Raw genomic sequence first — 24,553 nt, 5'->3', positions numbered from 1 at the left:
TTCACAAACATCTCTGTTAATAAATTCCATTCAAGAATGAAGTCAGCCTCATCTGTAACCATTCTGGATGCCCTAACAAACTGCCCTTTTACATCAGCCTTTCTTTTGATGGTAGGGATGAGCACTAGACCAGTGCAAAAAAGAATTGAAATAAGTGGCCTTTCTAAAAATCTTGGAGGTAAATCTTTCACTAACCAAATCCTTACTTAGTTTGATGTCCAAGTAAGAAATAGAGTCCACTTTAAACTCAAAAGATGCCTGAAACAGCGCATCTATGAGCATTTGTACAACATTAGGAAGCTGAATTTGAATAATGCCTTGACTAGGCTGTAAATCAGTTTCCGTCACATGCATTTCTATGTAATTAATTGTTTAATTGGTCTTTTTGGAGGGATATTTAAATGACTTGTGGTTTTTAACTGTTGTCTGATGAAGTTTGCTTATGAAGTAAACGAAAGCGCTAACTATAATTCCTGCTGGCTTGGTGTGTTTCTTTGTTTTTTTGTTTTTTACTTATTTAAACTTAGTACATCACCAGTCCACATCTCATTTTCAGCCCTCTTAACTGGCTCATCATAATACATTCCCTTTATGTTCCACTTCATTGTCTTGTCCCTTTCCTCTACCACTCTAACTTACACAGTAGTGTAATGACTGTTGGCTAATAGCAGCTTCAGTTGAACAAATCTGCACCCTTCCACCATGATTAGGGCCACATGCAGAATTCTAACCTTTGTGTTGCAGTTAAAGAACAATTGACTGAACCACCTCATAATCAACAGCCTAATTCAGCTCCCACTCTCTTGCTACATTAGAGCTCAGCACCTCCAAGACTATTCCTGGTAGACTCCGTTGCCCCATGATACATGTTTTTGGTTCCCTATTAGAAGACCTAAGATGCATTCTTTCGAATGCGTCTTGGTCGAAGTCAAAAGCTTGAAACAGCAAAATATCGAAGCGGCTTTTAAGCAAATTCTTTCCCTGGGAAAGAATTCGCTTGGCCACTTTGTTACTTTGCCATTTTCGGCACTGTAGTGCGGTCACGGAGTTGGTATATTTAAGTAGGGGGTGTGGGGGTGAAGCCCCCCAGTTAATGTAATGTTTAAAATGTTTTATTTTTTTGTTGTTGGAAATTGTAAACTTTTGCTTACATAGGGTTGATTAATCACCGTTCGCTTTTTTAAGCATTCGGTGATCTAATATAGACCCCATGTTTTTGATTCATACATACGATCCCATGTGATCACAGTGAACTAATGATGCCATTATGGGTATGACTATTTCAGATAATATTGCTTATGATCTTGAACCTTAATGATTGCCAATATGGTGGGAGAATTTCCCTCAGGAACACTGGGAAATATATATATACTCAGCCATGTACTGCAGATTTGGTGAGAAATGCCTCCAGTACCATGAGGTGGAAAGACAGATGGGAAAGATAGGTGTGTGTGTGTGTGTGTGTGTGTGTGTGTGTGTGTGTGTGTGTGTGTGTGTGTGTGTGTGTCTGCATGTCCTCCTTCTGTTTGCATGAGTTTCCTCCAGGTGCTCCAGTTTCCTCCCACATTCCAAAGACATGCAGCAGGTGGATTTGACACTCTAAATTTGCCCTAGGTGTTAGTGTGTGTGCAAATGTATGCTACAGATGAACTACCACTGCAGGGCTAGCTACCCAGTGGTGTAAACATAGGTTCTAGATGATTGTCAGTGTTGAAGTGACACCCCGACCCCTTGAGCAAAAATGGGGAAAGGGGTTGTGGATGGGTGGATGGAATATACAGACTGCTACAGATACTTCTGCATAAGTGGAATGGGCCACTCTTACCATCTTGTAGAAGTTAGGTTCATAAGATGCATCACGTGATGTGCTTCATAGTGGGTATGCCTAATGAACATAATTCTTGGAGCTCCAGGTCATTTTTTTTTTTGCTAGAGTTTGCCAAGGTGTACAACACCATCACTCATGTTATCACAGTACAATAATGCCGCTCTCTGCCACAGTAAATGTTATACCATAACTGTCCCTTACACCTGTGAATTCAAACAAATTAATACATACTACACACTCCAGGCAAACTTGGATTTGTGTTTTTATACTGTTTGTGAAATGGACACGGGACAGTGTCATACTGTTTCCCACTACATACATCTTCATTTCTGCCTTATTTCACACAAAGCAGAATAGCTATGTGCAGTATAACATAGGTTATGAATTAAAACATTTTGAGCAGGTGTAATGCAGTGCAAATGAGCAATATGAAACATAATTAACTGCATGTCCCAGGCCAAGTTTGCTTTTTTCTCATGATTGATTCTTCATTTTTAATTGAGTATATATTAATTCACTTTATTCTATTGCAGGTCTATTGCACCCATCAGCAGTGCATTCATAATCCCTAATAATACAAAATAAGCAGTTTGTATAATCCAAGCTATATGTAAACAGTGCATGCCACAGTTTGTCTAATCAGAGCTATATGTAAAGAGTGCATACCACAGTTTGTCTAATCAGAGCTATATGTAAAGAGTGCATGCCACCGTTTGTATAATCAGAGCTATATGTAAACAGTGCATGCCACAGTTTGTCTAATCAGAGCTATATGTAAACAGTGCATGCCACCGTTTGTATACTCAGAGCTATATGTAAACAGTGTATGTCACAGTTTGTATACTCAGAGCTATATGTAAACAGTGCATACCACAGTTTGTATACACAGAGCTATATGTAAACAGTGCATGCCACAGTTTGTATACTCAGAGCTATATGTAAACAGTGCATACCACAGTTTGTCTAATCAGAGCTATATGTAAACAGTGCATGCTACCGTTTGTATAATCAAAACTATATGTAAACAGTGTATGCCACAGTTTGTATACTCAGAGCTATATGTAAACAGTGCATACCACAGTTTGTATACGCAGAGCTATATGTAAACAGTGCATGCCACCGTTTGTATAATCAGAGCTATATGTAAACAGTGCATGCCACAGTTTGTCTAATTAGAGCTATATGTAAACAGTGCATGCCACAGTTTGTCTAATCAGAGCTATATGTAAAGAGTGCATGCCACCGTTTGTATAATCAGAGCTATATGTAAACAGTGCATGCCACAGTTTGTATACTCAGAGCTATATGTAAAAAGTCAATACCACAGTTTGTATACGCAGAGCTATATGTAAACAGTGCATGCCACAGTTTGTATACTCAGAGCTATGTGTAAACAGTGCATGTCACAGTTTGTGTAAACAGTGCATACCACAGTTTGTCTAATCAGAACTATATGTAAACAGTGCATGCTACCGTTTGTATAATCAGAGCTATATGTAAACAGTGCATGCCACAGTTTGTATACTCAGAGCAATATGTAAGCAGTGCATACCACAGTTTGTATACTCATAGCTATATGTAAATAGTGCATGCCACAGTTTGTATACTCAGGGCTATATGTAAACAGTGCATGCCAAAGTTTGTATAATCAGAGCTATATGCAAACAGTGCATGTCACATTATGGTTGCAGTTATATCACTACATCTCCACCTTCAAGACTGAAATGTTTTTGTGCCTGTTTTGAAATGTGAGTTTGTGGGATTTAATGGAGACTGTACTCCTAAAGGTGTAGAAATGTAGTAGATAATACAACATTGTTTCATTATTTGCTGTAACAGTCTGAGATGATGGCCCGTGCAGAACTGGAAAAACGACTGAAGGAGGCAGAGAGATCACTACAACGTCTGGAACAAAGTCTGAACTCCAGGGAACAGAACCAGGAGATGGAGCAGCGTATGAGAATGGATGTCAGCAATCTTAAAAGTCAGTGATAGGGTCCCGCAGGTGTTGTATGCTGATTGGGAACAGGGGATGAATCTCCACAGTGCTTTGGCTAACACATCTATAAGATGCATTTTCCTTAAATTGTATAGAAAAAAGAAAAATTTGGAGAATTCAGAACCAGCCATGCTTCAGTGTAACAAAAATATAGTAACGTATTCTCTTCAAACACTGTGCATGATTTATAAAACATTTCACACTTTCCACATCAGTTTAGCTTTCAGTGTTAAATTACAATTATGACAGTCTTCGCCTTCTGCACTTAATTTGTAAGCATCCTATTCATTTGTGTACTGTCCATTTTTAGTGATTTCTTTATAGAACACATTTTTGTTGCATATTATCTTCTTTCAAATTGCTGAAGAGCTTATGTGGTCAATGAAACTGTATTTTAGTATTTTGCCACAGGAGGGCAGCTGTTGCTGTTCCTAGAGAAGTTTTATTTATTTCAATGCAGTAACTTCCAAAGCAACATTGATAATTTGGCAGTTCATTTGTTATGTTAGATAGCAAAAGAACATATTAAGTTCTAGCTCTACACCAAAAACAAAAGATATAAGTAATGAAGGACACCCAGGACTCACAGATGTATTTTTTTTTCATATCAGATCTTAAGTCATGTTAATGCTTGATGGTTACTAAACTGGGGTAATTAAAAAAGCTCTGGGTATAGATTGTAAAAACTAAGGGGGAGTATTTTAAAATACTGACTTCAGCACAGCACAATGCTAAATATCAGTGATTCTGTAGCTCAAGCTCAACATGACATGTATGTATTAAGAAATTTATAGCACCTGTATTCCAAGAAAAGGATTGCTGAGTAAATAAGGCCATCCACATTACTGGTAACGGTAGCATTACCATGCTACCATTTGTCACATGACCAATGTGACAAGAACAGTAAGGAGGGATGTCCAAGGCTGTGCATGCCCATAAGTGCAGCAAGACACCTCATAGGGGCAACTCAGCCAGACTGACCAGACCACAGTAAATCCATCAGTACTGGGTCAGAGTATGGCTTGTATGACAGGCAGTGGCCACCTCTTAACAGCCTGTAGGATACAGAATATAGTGACAGGGCTTTGGGTCAGTTCATGTTGGATAAGGGTCTCAAACTCAAGTAACCAAGATAACTGCATAAGGACTAGCACACTCAAACCAGAGCCAAAATCTCCAAAGCAAAAAGAAAGTTAGTCATTGCATCTAGAAATGTAGTATAGTAGCTTCCCTCACCTAGAATTATGCTTGTTTAAGGACTGCTTGATTCCTGAGGATCACAAGTTTGAGGCACTGATATAAGGTTTATTGTTTAGGCCTTGTATCCTTTTAGTAAGGTACCTCTCTGGGCATTCCAGTTGTTGTATGTGTTTGAACAGATATGTGCCAAAGGGGACACTATACCCAATGACTGGCCTAATGAGGGCTGAGTAAAGTGGGGACAATGACATCATAGATTTAGACACAATCCCTTTGTTTACAAGCTGTGCAATACAGAAGGACTTTTTTAAGACAATGGACATATGCTGGTTGAAAGTTAGATGACTGTCCACATAAGTTCCCAAATCCCGAACAAGTGGGTCACCTCTTAGGGTTGTTTTGTCAATATGGTAGTTCCCTGGGTGATTCCCTAAGGGTACAGTAATACATTTTTTGACATTTAGTTTCAGTCCGTGATTTTGACACCAGTTATTTATTTGGGACAAACCTTCCAGCAGGATGGCTAAATCATTTGGGGATTCAATGATTGCTCCTAGCTTGCAGTCATCTGCAAACTTATTCAGCCAGAGCCCTTTGAAGCTTTTACTTCAGATAAGTAGATGCCATATAGGAGAGGTCCCAGTACTTTACCCTGAGGGATTCCACTGGTAACTGGTCTAATTCTGTAGGTAACTTCCCCTAGTTTGATTTCCTGCTTCCTGTCTGTGAACCAGTTGGCAATCTAGCAGGTAACATATGGGTTTATTCCCAGTTTATTTAGCTTTTATACTATGTCTGAGTGGGGATTGTGTCTAAAGCTTTAGCCAGGTCAAGGTATGAGGAATATACCATTTTACCCTCACCCATTGCTTTCATGACCTTTTCAAAAAAGTCCACCAATCTGAGTAAGAATGACCTGCCCTTGAGGAATCCAAACTGAGATGGATCTAGTGTTTGGAGGTTCCTTATATCCTTATCGATTAGTTCCATGATAAGTCTTATCATGGCTTTGCATATGAGGCTGGTTAGATTATGTGGCAATGGAAGGTCCTCCCTTATTCGGGGAAATGACTGCAGTCGTTCTGCATTTGCTTGATACAAAACCTGTATGGAGGTAAGCTCTGCATATCATGTATATAATATATACAGGTCTTTAATCATTACTAATCATGCTTAGCTTTTCTCTGCACAACTGTGTTAATATGATCTGTACCCTGCTGTTATCTTAATGTATGTTAATTGTGATTTCTGTCTTTCTGCTCTTATGTCAGTGTGATTTATACTCATGTTTTTAACTGTACTCACTCAAGTACAATTCTAAACAAGTGTATATCTGTATAACTGTTATTGTCAGGTTGAAATATTTGTACATTGGGTGAGGCTTACACTTACAGTGTGCCCATTTCCAAACCCTGGTGATGTCAGAAGTCCAGCCCACCCTACCCTGTCACTTCATATGTGTAGTCAATAACAGGTGACCTGCTGACATCAGACATGTGCTTTCCTGTTGTACCGGACCCTTCACTACAGAAACCTTTGAAATAATAAATATAAAATACCTTTGGCAAGGTTGTAACATATGCCTCACACCCCCAAAGTAAAATGGTACACACCGCATGCCTCGACCTGTGTGAGGTCATGACTGAAAATTGTCTTTGGACCAGCTCACTCACTCAGTAACAAATAAAAATAAAATAAATCCAACTGCTAATGCACCTCAGATGCAAGCAGCTTCTGCACCTGATTCTAGGTGACCATGGAGCATGGACCAGAAGAGAATCCTGTACTCCTCTCCTGAGAGGTGACTATGGAGGCCACCAATGAGCCCACAGGTTGCCCTCAACAGGATGACCTCCATCTCCATGCTGAGAGACAGGCTTGGTGAACAAATGCTAGATAAGTCAGCTGTAGCACACCTAAGCGCCTGCTGCCACTTCTCAGCCTGCACCACAGGTATATCTATAGAATGATGCAAAAAACTCAAAGGGAAACAAATAAAATGTATTAGCACACATATATGTTACAGGTAGAATTGCAGTTGCAAAGTGCAGTTGTGGACATAAATAATATAGATACTCTTCCACTGAAAGTGTACATCAGCTATCCCTGCTTAACTCACATTCATTGACCACAGTAAAAGAAAGGAGGGAGAATTCAGTACACTGTGACTCTGTTAAAAGAAAGCAAAGTAACAAACACAATAGACAAAAAACAAAAAAAATGCAAATAAACAGTCCTTACAATAAAACTTGGCACCTATCCCTGCATGCCAGAACTGTCTTGAGCATCTGAATAAACTCTATACCTTGCAGTGGCTTGAATGTGGGAGCAGGGCTGGTGATGGCTGCCTATATGTCTGTAGGGGAAGAATCAGGTTAATAACAGCAGGTACATTTCCATGTTGTACACTGACCTGCATGTGAGACAGACTTATTCATTACAACACCTCTTTGTATTTTTCTCCAAGTGTATTTGGGACATAACTGCATCTCACTGCACCACAAGATATGCATATGCCCATTTCGATATTGAAGAACTGTCATGTATCATGACATACGTGTGACATAGCATGGGGGTGTGAGGGATATCTTTCAATGCTGCCAAAGGTATTTTAGGTTTATGCTCTCAAAGGTTCCAGTTGCAAAGGGTCCAGCACAACAGGACAGCACATGTCTGATATCAGCGGGTCACCTGTGGCTGATAATGATTGCAGTGAGCACATGGCGCTCTCATTAACACATGGATTGGAGGGGCTTATATACATCTCTCGCATATGAGGTGACAGTGGAGGGTAGGATGGACTTCTGGTGTCACTGTTTTTTGGCAATGGATGTCCTGTAGGTGTAAGCCCCACCCAGGCAACACAGACGTTACCAGTAAAGATGATATCCACTAGCCACATTGCCTTCGATGTGCATTTATACATTGTAGTAGGGAGGTGTGTTGGTGGGCATTACTGCCATGACTCCACTTCCTTCCCTGACCTGGGCACTGCACATTAAGTCAAGCAGTAGATGAGCAGGTCAATGATGCAGGTCAATGATCCAAGCATAGACAGCTGCAACACACACCATGGTAGAGATGGTGAGCATGATGATTGGCTTGTGTGAGGACATACAACAGCTGCATAGAATATCCTGCAGCACCTGCAGGATGACCCGGTATGTAAGACTTGAAGAAAGCATGGCTGTTCTGGTCACTGGTAACCCACCAGGCATTCAATGGTGTGCGTCCATAAGGCATGTGGCAACTCTCCTCTGTCGTACCTGGGCAGGCTTTACTAGATATGGCCAATCAAGGGTCTAGATGTAAGGTGACAGTCACAAGCTGGAGTTACATCGATGGCACATACCATTCTGGTATCATTGTCACCTGTGGCCACAGCAGCCAATGCACCTGGGTGTGGCTGTTGTCATAGTTGTGGCCAATGATGTTCATCCACCTCCACATTAGGGGGCACAATGGCAAGAAGCATCACTTCAAAACATTGATCAACACTATACTGCCTGACTGTTTATCCTGCAGTGATATAACAGTTAGTAGGATACTGAAAACTGAGATATTGTGGGTACAGGAAACTGAGCAATTTTACATCAGAGTAGACCCTATAAATTTATCATGATCATTTTTTTTTATCTAAGTAACTTTAGAAGTAATGGACCTGTATATATGTTAATCAGTTATTTGGATACTGAAGGAAGGAGGGTGTGCCATACTGAGGAATAAACTAACAACTGGCAATGAGAGGGTGCATGTGGGAGACCTGCAAAAAGAGATCAAGAAAGGCAGGGAGGACTTAATGTGAACAAATTTGTTGGACTTGCTGTTGAACCAGCTTTATGCAAAGAACAAATATGAGTACTCAGTGTTTTTAATATAATCAATAAAACTAAGCCTCCTTCTTGGTACAGTTACTCTTCACAAGTCAGAGAAGTCAGACTAGTGTCATGTATTATCACAGTGGCTTTCCATGACACTTTATGAGGCCATTGTATGGAGTTGTCATTGGCCTAGTCTTAATACATGGCATTACTTAATAAAGTAAAATAACATAAAAACAGCTGTTATAGTTGCAGTGCTTCATGCTCCATGCTATATTTCAGGATACCAGACACATGGGAGACAAACGTTGGTGTGTATAAGTTTACTCCATTTATTTTATACCCTAGTCACACATTCTCTGATATAGCACAGCAACATGCACATCTTGTCAAGTTCACAGTCAACTCACAATGGCTGCTAGCTTCATTACTACCCATTGCTTCATGGGTAAAACCTTTAGACCTAATCAAATTACAACCAGTCTATCACTGATCATACAGATAATCAGAGTGATCTAATAGCATCAAATATCCCCCTTCATGGAGAACAGAATACAGGTCTCTTAAGAGGTAACATAATGTGTACACGATTTGGCACTTTAACATATTTGCATGCACATTTTTTACTTCTATTAAAGCTTTTCCGTTTTGAAAACATGCAGTATCAAAAACATTTTAAACTTCAAAACATTTAGCATTTTGAAATGTTTGGCTAGCATGTGCTTTCATTTGAAAGGTAAGCAGCATTTAGAGATTAGACATTGTATCAAATTAAAATTTTGCATTATTTTTATTTTATTTATCTTTTTTCACTTATCTATTTTGGAAGCAACTCAAGTCTTGTCATCTGACTGGAAGCTGTCTCCCATACCCTCATAGAGTAGCTTACATAAATTTGTGAATGTGAAGGGATTGTCATTTGTGATGAGTTATTATTGGTAATGTTTCTCTGTCTAGGACTACGTGCATTTTTGGCAAAATAAACTGCAAAAAGTGGCAAAAATACTATACAATCAAAATTCAAAAGTAAAATCAGACTCTCCACGAAGTGTAAAATGTAAAATATTTATTCACTGTATACACATTCATAAGCACTTTCATCCCTTCAAAGAGACTTCATCAGATAAAACACCATACCACTCTAATTCTTTATATACATACTATCCTTGTTTCGAATAATTACAGTCCATTAATGATGTAAATATTCCACCATCCTTAAAGGGCCATACCTAAAATTTACCATTCCACTTATCTATTTTGTGTATATGTTTTATATACAAACTTGTATCAAATTAATATAAAAAAATAATATAAAAAGTAAATTCGTGTTAAAAACTCAATCTACATCACAACTTTTAATTAACTGTTGATAAAAAATGTTTATATATATACACACACACACACACACACACACACACACACACACACACACACACACACACAAAAAATATTTAAGTTAAGACCTCTGCTTTTTCTTTTAATACTGGTGCAATGGAAACTTGATCATTAAGTCCAGGGGGCAGCGTGGCATTTAGCCTCAGCTGCCACACTAGATCCCTGGTTAATCTTCAGTTTTTCCAAAATGCCAAAAGTGAACCTTTTAAAGTTTTAACATATGCAAGAATGCCTATAAAGGGAGTTTGCATCTTTCTTATTACTTATATCATGTAGATGTTCATAAATTCTTACTTGTAGTGCTCTTTTGTTCTTCCCTATGCAGAAAGCCACCCAATTTTCATATTTAGCTAAATAAACAATTTTACTGGTGGATTAAGAAAATGATACCTGACAAGCAAAGCACCCTTAAAACCAAAAATAAATATGCGAAGTCCAAGAGTAGTGGGTGCACCAGGCTGTAAAAGAACGTCCACCAAATATTCCAAAAGCTGTCCTTTATTAAAAACAACAACAAAGCCAGGCAGGGAGAGATAAAAAGGTAAGCGCTTTCACGTTGATACAACGCTTCATCAGACCTTGAAAAAACATGAGCAAATGCATCTCTTTTGTACCATAATACATTGCTTCTCAATTAAAAAGGCTGCACTTCAATTAATATAATTAGTGACACTTATAATGTCAAACAGCTCTAAATATATTACCAAGTTTATAAAACATATACATAGGTAGATGTAATAATATAAAAAGACACATATATAAAAGGACACATATATAAAAAAACATATACAAATAGCTTAAGAAACATATACATAGAGGCTACAACTAAGATGGGGGCTGCGAATAAATAACATCAATGTAATATCAATGATTCAATGGTCTATTGGCCAAGAATGGCTTGAGGGTTATTTTTTCATTAAGCCCATATATATGGGCTTGTAGCCTCAGAATCCATTTGTTCTCCACCTCTTCTGTATAGGTTTTAATGTTCCCTAATCTGCTTGTTCTAATAACTGACTCAATGACCATGAATTTAAAACAATGTGAAATTCCTTTTTCAAGGACATGTCGTGCTAATGCATTGGTTGTGTTCTGTTTCTCTATCGCATAAATATGTTCTCTAATATAATGTTCTATTAGTTTTACCAACATAGAAGAGATTACAGTTTTGGCATTGAGCGAGGTATATGACATCTCTAGTCTTGCAGCTTGCATAGCCCCTGAATGTATGTTCATGTTTGGTATAAGGATGTAAGAATCTATCAGTTGTCGCTATATATTTACATTGCCTACATGTTTGACAAGCAAAAGTGCCTGTCTTTTGTGGCTTAAATTTGTTTTTATTTTTATTTGTTTGTTCATAGCATACTCTCCTATCTAAGGACTTCATGTTTCTATAAGATATAGATGGTCTAACATCTACCAAATCTCTTATTTTCTCATCCATCAGTAAAATTTTCCACTTATTCCCTATAACTTGCCTGATTTGAGTGTTGGTGTTAGTGTATGGAATAATGAGTCTATTTACTGTCGGATGCACGCCTTCTATATTTAGGCCTTCATTATCAGCATCTCTTAATAAAAAAGGGGTGCCTTTGCCTGTTCTATGAAAATTACCATGAATTAGAGCTTCATGTATTTCAGTTTCTTTATATTCTCTTTCTTGAAAGTTCTTTTTAAGTATAGTTTTTTGCTGATTAAATGTTTTCTCTTGGGTGGTTAGTCTTGAAGCCCGCAGCATTTGATTCTTAGCAATATTAGTGTGAATGTGTTTGGGGTGCATACTGCTACGATGCAATAGTTCACAATTTTACTGGTGGCACAATTCCCATAAGCAAAAACCACCTTACTGTGCAACATAAAAAACTGTACTTTTTTTCTTTTATGATGGAACCACATTGTTTACAACAGCCACAGGGCACTGTTCCCTTACCAAAGTTCACAAGATGGGTCACCCCTTCCTCGAAAAATTGTTTAATATTCTTCCCCATTTTATAAGAATAAACAGGTTCTTGCTCCACAAGTTCATATATTTCTTCACTCACCCTAAAAATATTCCAGTGCCTTTTCACAATTCCCTTAATGTCATTGGTGTAATGATTGTGCCCTAAAACTAAAGCCTTTTCATAATGAATCTTGGGATGCGTACCTTAATCTTACTATCTCAGTGCCTAACGAGGGCTGATATTTTGTCCCCCATCCTTGATACACTTCTTTAATTTGGAAATCTACCAATTTTTCTGGATACCCTCTGTCCAACAACATCTCTTTTAGCTTTAATAGCTCATCCCAAAGATCCTCATAAAGAGATGTCATCCTGGCAAATTGAATAGCTTGCCCTTTGACCAAACATTTTTTGTGAAAATGTGGGTGGTTACTAGAATAATGTAGATATGCATTACAAAAAGTATCTTTTCTAAAAATATTAGACTTAAAACCACTTGCTGTAAAGGAAATACAGGTATCCAAATAACTAATCTCATCATAACTCCAAGTGTGAGTAAACTTAAAGTAGTTGGAACAAGCGTTCAAATAATTTAAAAACTTGTGTATCTCCTCCACAACACCATCCCACAAAATGAATATGTCATCCAGAAATGTGACATATAGATGTAAATGCTTAGCAAAAGGGCTAGGAAACACGTGCTCCCTTTACCAACCTAGTATAACAATATTGGCAAAAGCTGAGACACAAGATGCACCCATGCCCATGGCTACACATGTGACTTCTTGGTTGTTGTTGTTGTTGTGTCTTTCGGCTTTTCCTGGTTAGGGGTCGCCACAGTGGAACTCCGGTCCGCTAATGATTGGTAGTTGATTTTTACGTGCCGAGTTACCAGACGCTCTAGCTGAGAATCGAACCGGACAGCATCTTACTGTGAGGCGACAATGCTACCGCAGTACCACCACAAAAAATGAACAAAATTATTTTCCAACACAAGTTCTAAAAGCTCAGCTGCAGTGGAAATATATTCATTTGGTAAAGAAAAATGTTTAAAATCTCTTGAAAATATTGCAATCCCTCCACATTGGGTATTGTGGAAAAAAGATGCACCACATCAATTGTTAGAAAAATTTGTTCTCTTTTCCATAAATTTTGTTTAAGTTTACTCAAAAAAATCCCAAGAATCCTTCACCAGGTGTGGCGTGTTGATTTCAACTTCTTTTACCCAATTGTCTATTAACACTGCTATAGGGTGAGTTTTTCAATCTTTTGCTGATAAAATAGGCCTGAAGGGGGGATTTGTAACACTCTTATGGACTTTGGGAATCCCAAATATATTTGTGATTATAGGTTTTGGTTGTTGTAAATATTGGTAAATGTCCATGTCAATACATTTATCTAAAAGGTATTCATCAAGATAGGAATCTATTCGCCGATATGCAATGTTAATTTTATTAATCGATATTGGGGAGTATGTGGCATTATTATGTAGTAAGTTAGTCATTACATTTTTGTAGTCTTTAACTTTAAATATAACCACACACCTCCCAAATCTGGTTTCATCACTCTTATGCCATTGTTGTTCCTCAAAGACTCTTAAAATCTCCTTTTCCCTATTTGAGAGATTATGATACATTTTCTTTTCCTGAGAAAACAATTTGTACATATCTTCCATAAAAGCCTTTTCAAAAAGCTGAATTACTGTATGCAAAGGAGGGTTAAAGGTGCTATGTCTTTTTGAGTGAGAAGAATTAACTGTCTGTTCATTAAATTTCTTTTGGTGCCCTAAAATATACTTCAAAATTTAATTTTCTAACAAACATTTTCATCTCCAACATAGAGTTTGCTACATCTACTGGTCTAGTGGGGACAAACTTGAACCTTTTCAAAAGTAATGTAAAATGTTCTTTAGTCAATGGGAGATCAGTATAATTATATATTTTAAAACCTTTATAAGACCCAATGATGCCATCATTGCTATACTCAGTCACCTCCTCCTCAACCCCCGTACCTGCAATTGTCCTTCTTTGGGGAATATTGTTGATTTTTCGCTGAATACAGTGTCTGCCATGATCTGACTGGCATACTGGTTGAAAACCCTGAGATTTTGGAGGAAAAAAGAATCAAGCTCATCCAGCTCTCTACTACGCCCCCTTTGACAATCACCAGGTGGTGATTGGCCACAATCCACAAATCCTACACCCTTCATAGCTACTTTATATTCATGTAAATTAGTGGTAGAATATGCCCTCTTCTGAAAATATTGTTTTGCATCCCTTTCAAGTTTCCATTGATTTTTAATAAAAACATTATTGTACTTTCTCTCTACCTTAGTTAAAACTTTCTCGTATAACAACTTATACGCACTAAACAAAACATCACTCAAAATGGTCTTATTTAAATTATCAACTTCTGGTCCTAAAATTTCAAAAGTAGCTTTGTTGTACTTCATAATCTTTGAAATCAACTCAAAGCCACAGTTATCAAAAAAACAAATAAAATCAGCAATTATTTCTACATTATAACGCAAACTAAATGTAAATGTTTACATCCTCAAACCTTGGGACACAATTTTCAATTTTAAACATTCCTCAAATACCCCATCTCAGTCTGTAAACATTTGAATTAAAAAGGTCCTTTTTTTCCAACATAAAAATCAGTTCCTTTAATGTCAGACATTCTTTCACTGGTTCGACTGCTTTCTCTTGAATATGTCTGCTTTTCAAGTTATTAAACACAAATGTCTTATCAGTAATACTTTTGAAAGCTGACATACATTGTGACCCCGTTCCCTCACCTCCAGCAGTCAAACAGGTTCACTTCGGAGGCGATAATGGGTTTTTTAAACACAGTACGTGTTACTTCACCATAATCATGTCTTCTTATATCACGGGAATTTCCATTGCCACTGACTGTGCTCTCTGTTCCACAGATGTAATTTCTTCATTCACATGACGTCCTGTAGCTCCAATAATCCCTCTGTCATTGCTGTCATTACCAGCCCCTACTGGGGTCATCCTGGAGATGGAAGTAAAACAGAAACTTCCTCTGGAGGACAGCAATGTTGACAACTCACCTTCTTTCATGGTGCTACCACCTCCTTCTGTTTGTGACAGAATTTCAATTAAATGAGTAAGTTCCCCTTTCAGACAGGCAACTTCTTCCTTTAACTGTGCAACTTCTGATGGATAGGCTGAGGGGTCAGCCCCTAAATCTGCTATCTGTAGAAGGTGTGCATTATGTAGAAGGTCTGTAGAATCCATCCTTTCTACTCCCTTTGAGTCGGAACAGCCACAACCAAACCAAAAAAACAGCAAAAAGTGGCAAAAATACTACACAAGCAAAGTTCAAAAGTAGCATCCAACTCTCCTTGAAGTGTAAAAGGTAAAATATTTATTCGCTGTACACACATTCATAAGCACTTTCGTCCCTTCAAAGAGACCTCATCAGATAAATCCCTTCTATATAGGGAAGACCAAAAGGGCACTAAAAGTAAGAATTTATTAACATCTACATGATATAAGTAATAAGAAAGAAGCAAACACCATTTATAGGCATTCCTTTTACACTTTCTGGAGAGTTGGATTTTACTTTTTGTTTTTGGCAAAATGTCAATTTTGGTAATTACATGATTAGTCTGGTCATTAGGTTCCAAAGGCACTGACTCAAAAGTCTGTTACATCTTCAGATTCACCTGGTTATGACACTTCCTCATCTTCTGTCAGTTAAGCACTCAGATCAGATGCCTAAGGAATCTCTTGGATGCATTGCTGATTATTCTTTACATCCATCATCAGTTGGGATTATGTTTGATTTTGGTTCTGAGGATTTGGCAACAGTCACACCTGTTGCTGCAACCTCCTTTCCCCTTCTAACTTAACATGGAAAATCTGAGCTGGAGTCAAGTCAGGTTTGGAACCAATTGAATGCCTTCTATCATAGAAGTACTTGTATGCATATCAAATCTTTAGTCATGTTATTTCATATTCTCTTAGACAATGATTTTGGGCAAAAACTTTGTCTTATACCCTAAGATGGTGGGTCAAATTTGTGCCCAACATTATACATGCTAGACTCACACTACTTGCAGTGTGTGGAATTGCTCTCTTGTATATTAAAGTCAAGTGTGGATCTGGCTGATTAAGACTTTTCTTGGCTGTTTTACTGGTGTACCAGTAACACCATTTGCTTGCAGACAAAGTGCGATTGATATTGTATGGACAAACCCATACTCCTTGGCAAATTGTTGAAATTCAAAGGAAACTAATTGTGTACATTGTTAGTGACGAACACCACAGGAACATCCATCTAGAAAAACATTTCTTAAATTGGAGTATGAATTATTGACCGGTTATTGTAGAAAGATTGACAATCTCAATGTCTTTTATGTAATAGTCCACTACCACTAGATATTTTTTCACAGTGTGCTCACACAAGTCTCCTGCAATTCTTTGTTATAGCTCTTTAGGCAGAAGACATGATTTGAGATTTTCTCCTTTAAGCAGGTCTGTGTTTAATACAGAACTGACACTTGGACACAAACCTAGCTATGTTAGCACTGACATTTGTCCAACACAGAGATGTTTGTGCTCTCTCTATGCACTTGATTAACCTTCTGACACCTTTCTCTTCAAATATGGCACTACAATCCAATCTTGCTACAACAAAGAATTTTTACAACAAATAATCTTTATCTATTTACTTTTTTATCCGTTACAAATATAGTTGATTATCCTCTGCAGGTGTGCATTTTGCATAGTTGCTTCTCTGAGTACACCCATTCTTTGGGATATCGCTCATCTGCTAGACATTATAGCTTCACCTATACACTTGCATCTTCTTCTACTTCTTTGTCTGACTGGACTGTCTCAGTCATTGAAATTCCGGACAAAGCATATGCCACTATCATTTGTTTTCCATAAACATGGACTGCTTTTATACTTAATCATCTTGAAAATCAAGAACAGCTATTGACATCTTAAAGGAACACTCTTTAAATCATATAAATTGATTAATGGTGTTCACATATGATGTGTCTAGGCCAATTGGTGCCATAAAGAGCAGTTACATGTCTATATTTCCACTGTGTATTCCTCTTCAGTTAAGGGATATCTCCTTTCAGTCTCTGTTAATATTCCCGAACAGAAGGCTAAAAAATTCAGCTTGTCATCAATTTACTGCAATAACTCTGCTCCTTCACTGATTACTGTCACTTTATAAACATCATAAATGGCAGGTACTGGTGTAAACACCAGCATGGACTTGATTTTGTCGAAGGCTTGTTCTAGGACATCACCACATCTCCATGCTACTATTTGATTTTTTAAGTAGTTTAGTCACGATATGAAGCTCTATTGACAGTCCTGTCACAAACGTACACAGATATTTCACTATCCCAGGCATCTGCCAGTGTTCCATGGCATTACCTGGATAGGTAACTCAGTCACACCCTTCATTTGACTTAGGTCTGATCTGATGTCACCTTCACTGATACATGTCCGACAAACTGAATCACAATCTTGCCAAAACAACACTTCTCCTTAATTAACATTCATTAATAGTGTAAAGAACTTTCTTTAGCTTCTTATCATATGACTCGTGGTCAGGGCCAAATGCAAAATGTCATCCATCGTGAACACAATGCCTTCATAGTCCTTAAGGAGTGAACTCATTTCATATTAAAAGATTTCAGGTGCTGAGGTAATTTAAAAAAATAGAACATGATTAGTCTGTTCATTAGGCTCTAAAAGCACTAACTTGGAAGTCTGTTACATCTTCAGATTTGCCTATTTATGGCACTTCCTCATCTTGTTATATCAGCTGACCTCTCAGTTCAGTTGCCTCAGGAATATCTTGGATGTGTTATTGACTTCTCCTTACTACAGCTCCATCATCAGTCAGGATTATGTTTGATCTTGGTTCTGAAGATTTAGCAACAGTTATGCCTGTTGTCCCCACTGTCCTTTCCCCTTCTAACTTAAGATGGATCATTTAACCTAGATTCAAGCCAAGCTTGGAACAAGCTGAATACTTTCTAACACAGAAGTACTTGTATGCAGATTCAAGTCTCCAGTCATATTATTTCACATTCTTGTACAAAATGATTTTAGGCAAAAACTTTGTCTTATGCATTGGGATGGTAGTTCAGATTTGTACCCAGAATTACATCTGAAACAAAATCTGCCCATTAGAGTAATACATTTTATTAGCTTTCTACTGCTTGGGTCAAGGGGTATTTGCCAAAACCCACCTGAAGCATCTAATATGAAGAACATTCTTTCCCCTCCTAGCTTGGGTTCTGTGCCTTCCAAAGTTGGCGGAATAAACCCTTCCTTATTGACTACATCATATAACTATTTGAAGTTGACACATACTCTTACTTTGCCACTTCTCTTTATTACCAGCACCTCTAGAGCACATTAGTTTATAGGTTCTATAAGTTTTCAATTACTCTCAGGGGCTGCATTCAGTTTAACTCAGCATCTACCTTGAAGAGAATGGGGAATGGTAATCTTCATGGATCAGTGAGCACATACAGAACTGTACCCGGTTTGAAACAAATATTTATTGTCTCGCACTTCATAAGTCCAGCATCATTGCATTAGCACTTACTACATCAGTTATAACAATTAGACTTAATTTACATGCAGTGTCTCTACTCAGCTGATTATTCATATAGCAGTAGCACGTAGAGCCAAAACTCTGTTGCACCCTTTCCATCCTTTTATTACTTGCAACTTCCTCTCTTATCTGTGTTTTTTGCCTAGGTTGTGAACCTCATTTGGTGCTTGGACCAACTATGCACCATGTAGCATTGCAGTTATATCTGTCTGGTATCTATCATGAGTTTTACTGGAATGCCATGCATTGGATGTCTGAGATGCCATGCATTATTTGGATTTGCTTGTATACTCAAGAGATTCCAACTGCGGTGGTGGTGCTGCGATAGTGTTGTCACCTCACAGTAAGACGTTGTCCTGTTCGATTCTCAGCTAAAGCGTCTTGTGTGTGGAGACATGCGTGAATGGGCGTACCTTCATTGAAGGTTGTGCATCAGGGCTGGCAACTCGGTACGTAAAAATCTACTGCCAATCATTAGCGGACCGGAGTTCCGCTCTGGCGACCCCTAACCGGGAAAAGCCGAAAGATACAACAACTCAAGAGATTCCAAATAGAAGGTATCCGTTTTGTTTTCCTCACTTCTCATTTCAGAAGGCATTTCTTTGACAAGTTCTGTCTTACAGAACAACAAAATGTTTTCACTTGCTACACTTTCAGCACCTTCTGCTTCTTGTCAGACACAGTTCTGACTCATTATGCACAAAGTTGCATTTGGTACACCTCTCTTCTTTCTTTCATTCATTACTTTTATGCTTAGCACTCAAAGGGTTAAACTGTATCCCACTTGCATTTGCTTTCCTTACTTCATGTTTTTTGTTTACTTTCATTCAAATCTATAAGCTCTCACATAAAAGTATATTGCTTTATAAGTTGTTCACACCAACAAGTAATTTGTATGACTTTCTCTAATGTTAAATTTGGATCAAGCTGTCATTTTTTTTGTGAAACTTCACAGTCTGCAGCACTTATGAAAATTATGTCCCTTATTTGCTCATTTTACTGGCACCAAACATACAATATTCTGTCTGATTATACAAATGTCACACCAATGTTTCCACAGACTAACCCCTGTCCAAACACATTTAAGTAGTGTGCTGTTTCATGCATTAATTTCATTTAGGCACAACATATTCATCAGCATGAGGATTTGCTATCACACCCTCTGATATAATGGATTGACCCTCAACAAATGTGAAAGAACCAAAAGTAGGCTCATTATAGTTTCATAGTTTCTAGTTTCCTGTGTTTGGGCCTGAAGGCCACATTAGAAATCAGTCTGCATTACAGCTGGTGGTCCTACCCAAAGATTTAGAATTCTTTTGAATGAATTTAACAATTCAGAATGTCTTACAGTGATCAGAAGATTACTCCAGTTCATAGCAAGTGACAGCTGTTATTAGCAGTCCTAGTCCTTTCTTTTTGATATAAAAGGTTATTATTATGTAAAGGGCAATAGCTTTAGTTCTTCATTATTACTCACTTTATATACAAAACTCAGCTTGCCCCAATTTAGTCATGTGCAACTGAGGTCACTGTTTAAGCCTTTTGAGCACTGAAATTCCCTACCCTTTCTGACTTCCTCTACCTTCACAGAACCAATGGTCTGTCTAACACTCATACCAAAGATGTCAACCTCCAACACAATATAATTAACACCTGCAGGCATGACAGATTTTTAACCTAATCCAGCCCATTCCTTGCCTTTGGCATTAGAAAAAAAAGTATTTCTATATATCAAAAAAGCAACACCCTCCCTTCTTTTAAAACTAGATTTGATCACTGGATGACAGACTATAAATTCATTCCTGGGGTATATGGAAGTAATCTTCTTACTGTTAGAAATGAATCTGCTTTCAATACAAATAGGTGTCAGAGATAAGCTTGTTGGTGTCCCTTTGGCCATAAGCTTAGTACGGAACTTTCAGCATGTTAGTGGTACTGAGGAAAACCAGAGAGCTTGGCAAAACCTCGTATGGAAACAGGACATGAACTTCTGCACAGGAGGCACCCCAACTGGCAACCAAACCAGAGGACTGTCTGCTATGAGGTAGCAGTGCCAAACTCTGTACCCCTGTGCTAACACATGTCATCTGTGTCAGTGGAAATTAATATGTTTGGCCCCGTTATTTCAGCTGACCACTAGTCCCACTGATAGGAACTGCCTCATGTTTCGGACATCGTGAGTGACTTGTACTGTCTTACGTAACATTTTGTGAGTAAGAAGGAGTGAGAGCTGGGCAACAGGAAGATGTAAAGCCGCCATATTGCTAAGACTCATGAGGATTTTTTTAATGTTCTGATTTCCTCACCAAATGTACTGCATATTGGGGCGATATGATGAACTACCATTGCACTCCAATAGGTGGCAGGCCAAAGTAACAAAGGTCCTATGCATGTCTCTTTGATGGGAAAACACCTTTGGTATCATCATATCTTCCTGTCATCTCCTCCGGCATCCAAACAGGCTTACAGCTGAAACCTGGGTTGCCAGAATCATAATTAAAGCTCCTACCTGTAAGCAAATGGAACCCACTTGATTAACATTTTTAAATGTGTATGAATTAAAAGACTCTACAGAAAAAGTTGTATGCCTCTTACATGCAATGTTTTAGGGAAGTCTTAAATACCAACGGAAAAATTATATTTTCATTAATAGTCAGGACATGCTGGAAAAAATGAATATAAGAAATTAGTAAGATCAGTTTCATACTTCTTATTCATTTGCCAATGAACAGAATGGCAGAAGTACAGAAAATGAGGCACAGAGAAGGACAATATAAGTCATAATTGGGAACATATGCTCAGTTTAATTCTGTAGCAATGACAACACTTTTTGCCTTCATACTGATGTTATCTTTATCTCTCTCTCTCTCTCTCCCTATGCTGCACCATATATCTGGCTGGGGTTTTGGTAGTGTTCTTCGAAGAGTGCATCAGGAAGGCTGAAATTGATGCAAAGCTGCCAGTAATAATGAAGAACTCTGTGTATCTCCACAGGGCAGCAGCACGCAGGATACAAAGCTGTCGCTTCCATCGCCGTAGATCCAGTCTCTCCTTGTACCGCTGTGAGTAATTCTACCATCTGCTTACAAATCTTACTGAACTTACAATATATTGTTAAATTTTCTTTTTGAGCATCTTCAGTTCATAGAAGAGGTTCAGCTTCTGCCCCCCTCACTACCTCCTTGTAGAGAAGATAGCACGACCCTCTTACCATTATTTACATCCCACCTATGATTTATTTGTCTGTTTGCTTATTTAAGTTTCCAGTATTCTTCAATCTGTAAAAAATTTACTATATGTATTAATTCTGACATTGATGTGTAACTGATAAATATAACAGAACTATAATGCTGATATCACTATCTAACCTGAAAATCACATTCATTATGCTAACACTGAGCTTTTGGACTGTGTTTTTGTTTACAAGATGCTGCATCCTTGTAATGTGGAGTCATTTTCAACATACAGTATCCCCATCCTAAGGAAAGTCTTGGTGTCAGTGCCACATATAAAACAAACCCTAAAAATATTATTTCAGTAAAGTTCAAAAACAAAAGCTGTCAGTTAATGCTGAGATTTCCTGTGGGAAGGGTAAAAATGAAGTCTCTGATATCTGATCCCTGAAGAATCCCCATCTCAAACACCCGCTACTGCATCTTTTCTTATATTTAAACTTCATTTTTTTTGTGATACCAGGCAGGGGCTGCAACAAATCCCAAAGGAGAGAATTTCTCTGACAGTCATTCTCTAATAAGCCTAGTGATCAGCCCATATCACTCAGCTTCTTTGAGAGACTCTGGATCACTTGGAATAGTAATCCTCTGCTGATTCCTAACAGCTTCTAGGCATGTTCTTGTATCACTCAGATTATTTAAGAGATTCCAAATCACTTGGAATAATAATCCTCTGCAGATTCCTAACAGCCTCTAGGCATATTCTTATACAGCTCAAATATTTTCTAATCTCACTAAAACTTGTCACAGAGCTGCAAACATCCAAAGAATAAACTGTGAAAACAATGGTAATCTTAGCAGATATCTTTTAATTATACTGGAAAGCTTTGGTCTTGTTATGTCTACAACACCTGAAATCTGACCTGCAGGGTATAAGTATTTTTCCCATTGAGGTGATCTCATTGTAACATGCGACTTGTAGTCTCTGCTCATGTCTCTTTTCAGACATTTACTTGAAGTTACCCCAGAAACTGAGCTCCCCAATCACAGAACTAGAACAAGGTAGTGTGGTGTTGCCATGTATGTGCATGTACACACAAACTTCTGCACGTGCACACGCACACACACACACAGACAGACAGACAGACAGACAGATAGATAGATAGATAGATAGATAGATGCATAAAATGCATCTATGGTTTATCTGGGAGATGTAGAGATATGATCACAGGTGCAGCTTTTGGCTACAGTCTAGTATAAAAGCATATTATGGTTACTTTCCTGGTCTAGACCCCATTTTCTATCACAGAAGAAAAACTATACTACATTCATCATTCCTACTACTGCAGTAGCCTTTAGGTTATTTGGGTTATTTCCCTAACCAGGAAACAAAAAACAGACAGCTTCACAAAGCCCCCCCCCCCCCCACACACACACACACACACACACATACACACACACACACACACACACACCTTCACTCTTAACTACTGAAATCAGCTTTCAGACAGAAGATTTCTTTGGTACTTTCTTGTTGTCTTGAAGAGAACGACTTTCAAGCTTTACAGAAGCAGGAATTGGCTAAGAACTTCATTTCTGTCAAATAAGTCCCCACTGTGGAACTCCTCAACAGAGAAGTTGTTGCCTTAAAAAAAATATTTAATTTAATTTTCTGACTAAAAGTGGTATTTCCTCTTTAAGAAAGCCCGTTTTTTTCTCAATATCAGAAGTTTCCTAACAGGGATTTATAATCATGTATGTTATTTAGTGAGTTATTGGCTAATTGTGACTAAATTTATGTTCTGCTTATGTAAACTTTTAAAATTGTGACTAAAAGATTTATTTTCAGATGGAAAGCGATGTGCTTTTACAATATAGTGCTTATGCTCTCTTTAGGACAAACTGCCTGCACTTTTTCTTTTGCAGTCAGTGTTTTTACTTTAGTAAAAGGAGTGGCGGCAGGAAAATTGTGTGCTGCTTGTGTTTTTACTTTTAAAGAGACTGGGGCAAGAAGTGTGAATGAAAGGGTGCTGCTTGTGACAACTTACCTTCCAAATCTCTTGCTCTAGCAAATTACTGCTTTTGGCTTTTCTTCCTCAGATTCAGCATGGATATTTACTCTGGTCCTACTGATTCCACTCCTGCTTTGAATAGAAAGAAAAAAAAAACATTTACCAAGGAGCCCATACCAACTACTTGGGCTTAGTCTATGCCTCAGCCAATAATGAGTAAACCTGCAGTAGCCATTGGTTGTTCTTTGAACCACTCACTTACCTCTCTAGTTTTCTCTGGTGTAGTCCTTTCAGCCACCACAAACTGGGGGTCATTCACATCCTCTTCAGCTGTTCCAGAGTCTAATTCAGGCATAGAAGAACCATCTGTTCTAGTGCTATAAGACACTCTGAGACATTCTTCACAGGGTAACAGAGAAAAGAGACCATTAGACCAGGCAGACATCCCTCCTTCAAATCAATGTTTTTCCAAAGGTTCTCCTATTAAGAAAAAAAAAAGATTAAACATTGTTTATCTCAAGAAGTAATTACAGTTAAGAACGATGATTTTCTTACT

The 24,553-nt window shown here is 38.0% G+C and overlaps 1 protein-coding gene across 3 annotated transcripts in view; it reads left to right on the top strand.

Annotated features, from left to right (window-relative positions):
* The window catches only part of PLEKHD1 (pleckstrin homology and coiled-coil domain containing D1), a 532,907-nt gene that overhangs the window by 491,746 nt on the left and 16,608 nt on the right, over nucleotides 1–24,553 (top strand). Inside the window, exons 11-12 of one of the 3 annotated variants that reach the window (XM_044073999.1) lie at nucleotides 3,668–3,812; nucleotides 21,725–21,874. In XM_044073999.1, the coding sequence (XP_043929934.1) occupies nucleotides 3,668–3,812; nucleotides 21,725–21,874 (295 nt within the window). The remainder of the gene's footprint in view (nucleotides 1–3,667; nucleotides 3,813–21,724; nucleotides 21,875–24,553) is intronic. The other 2 variants (XM_044074001.1, XM_044074000.1) reach the window with 2 other exon arrangements.

Source organism: Protopterus annectens, chromosome 6.part0 (assembly GCF_019279795.1).
Source record: "Protopterus annectens isolate FY-2018-M chromosome 6.part0, PAN1.0, whole genome shotgun sequence".
Lineage (NCBI taxonomy): Eukaryota > Metazoa > Chordata > Ceratodontiformes > Protopteridae > Protopterus > Protopterus annectens.
Note: the sequence above shows the minus strand (reverse complement) of the source record. Positions and strands in the feature narration are given on the sequence as shown.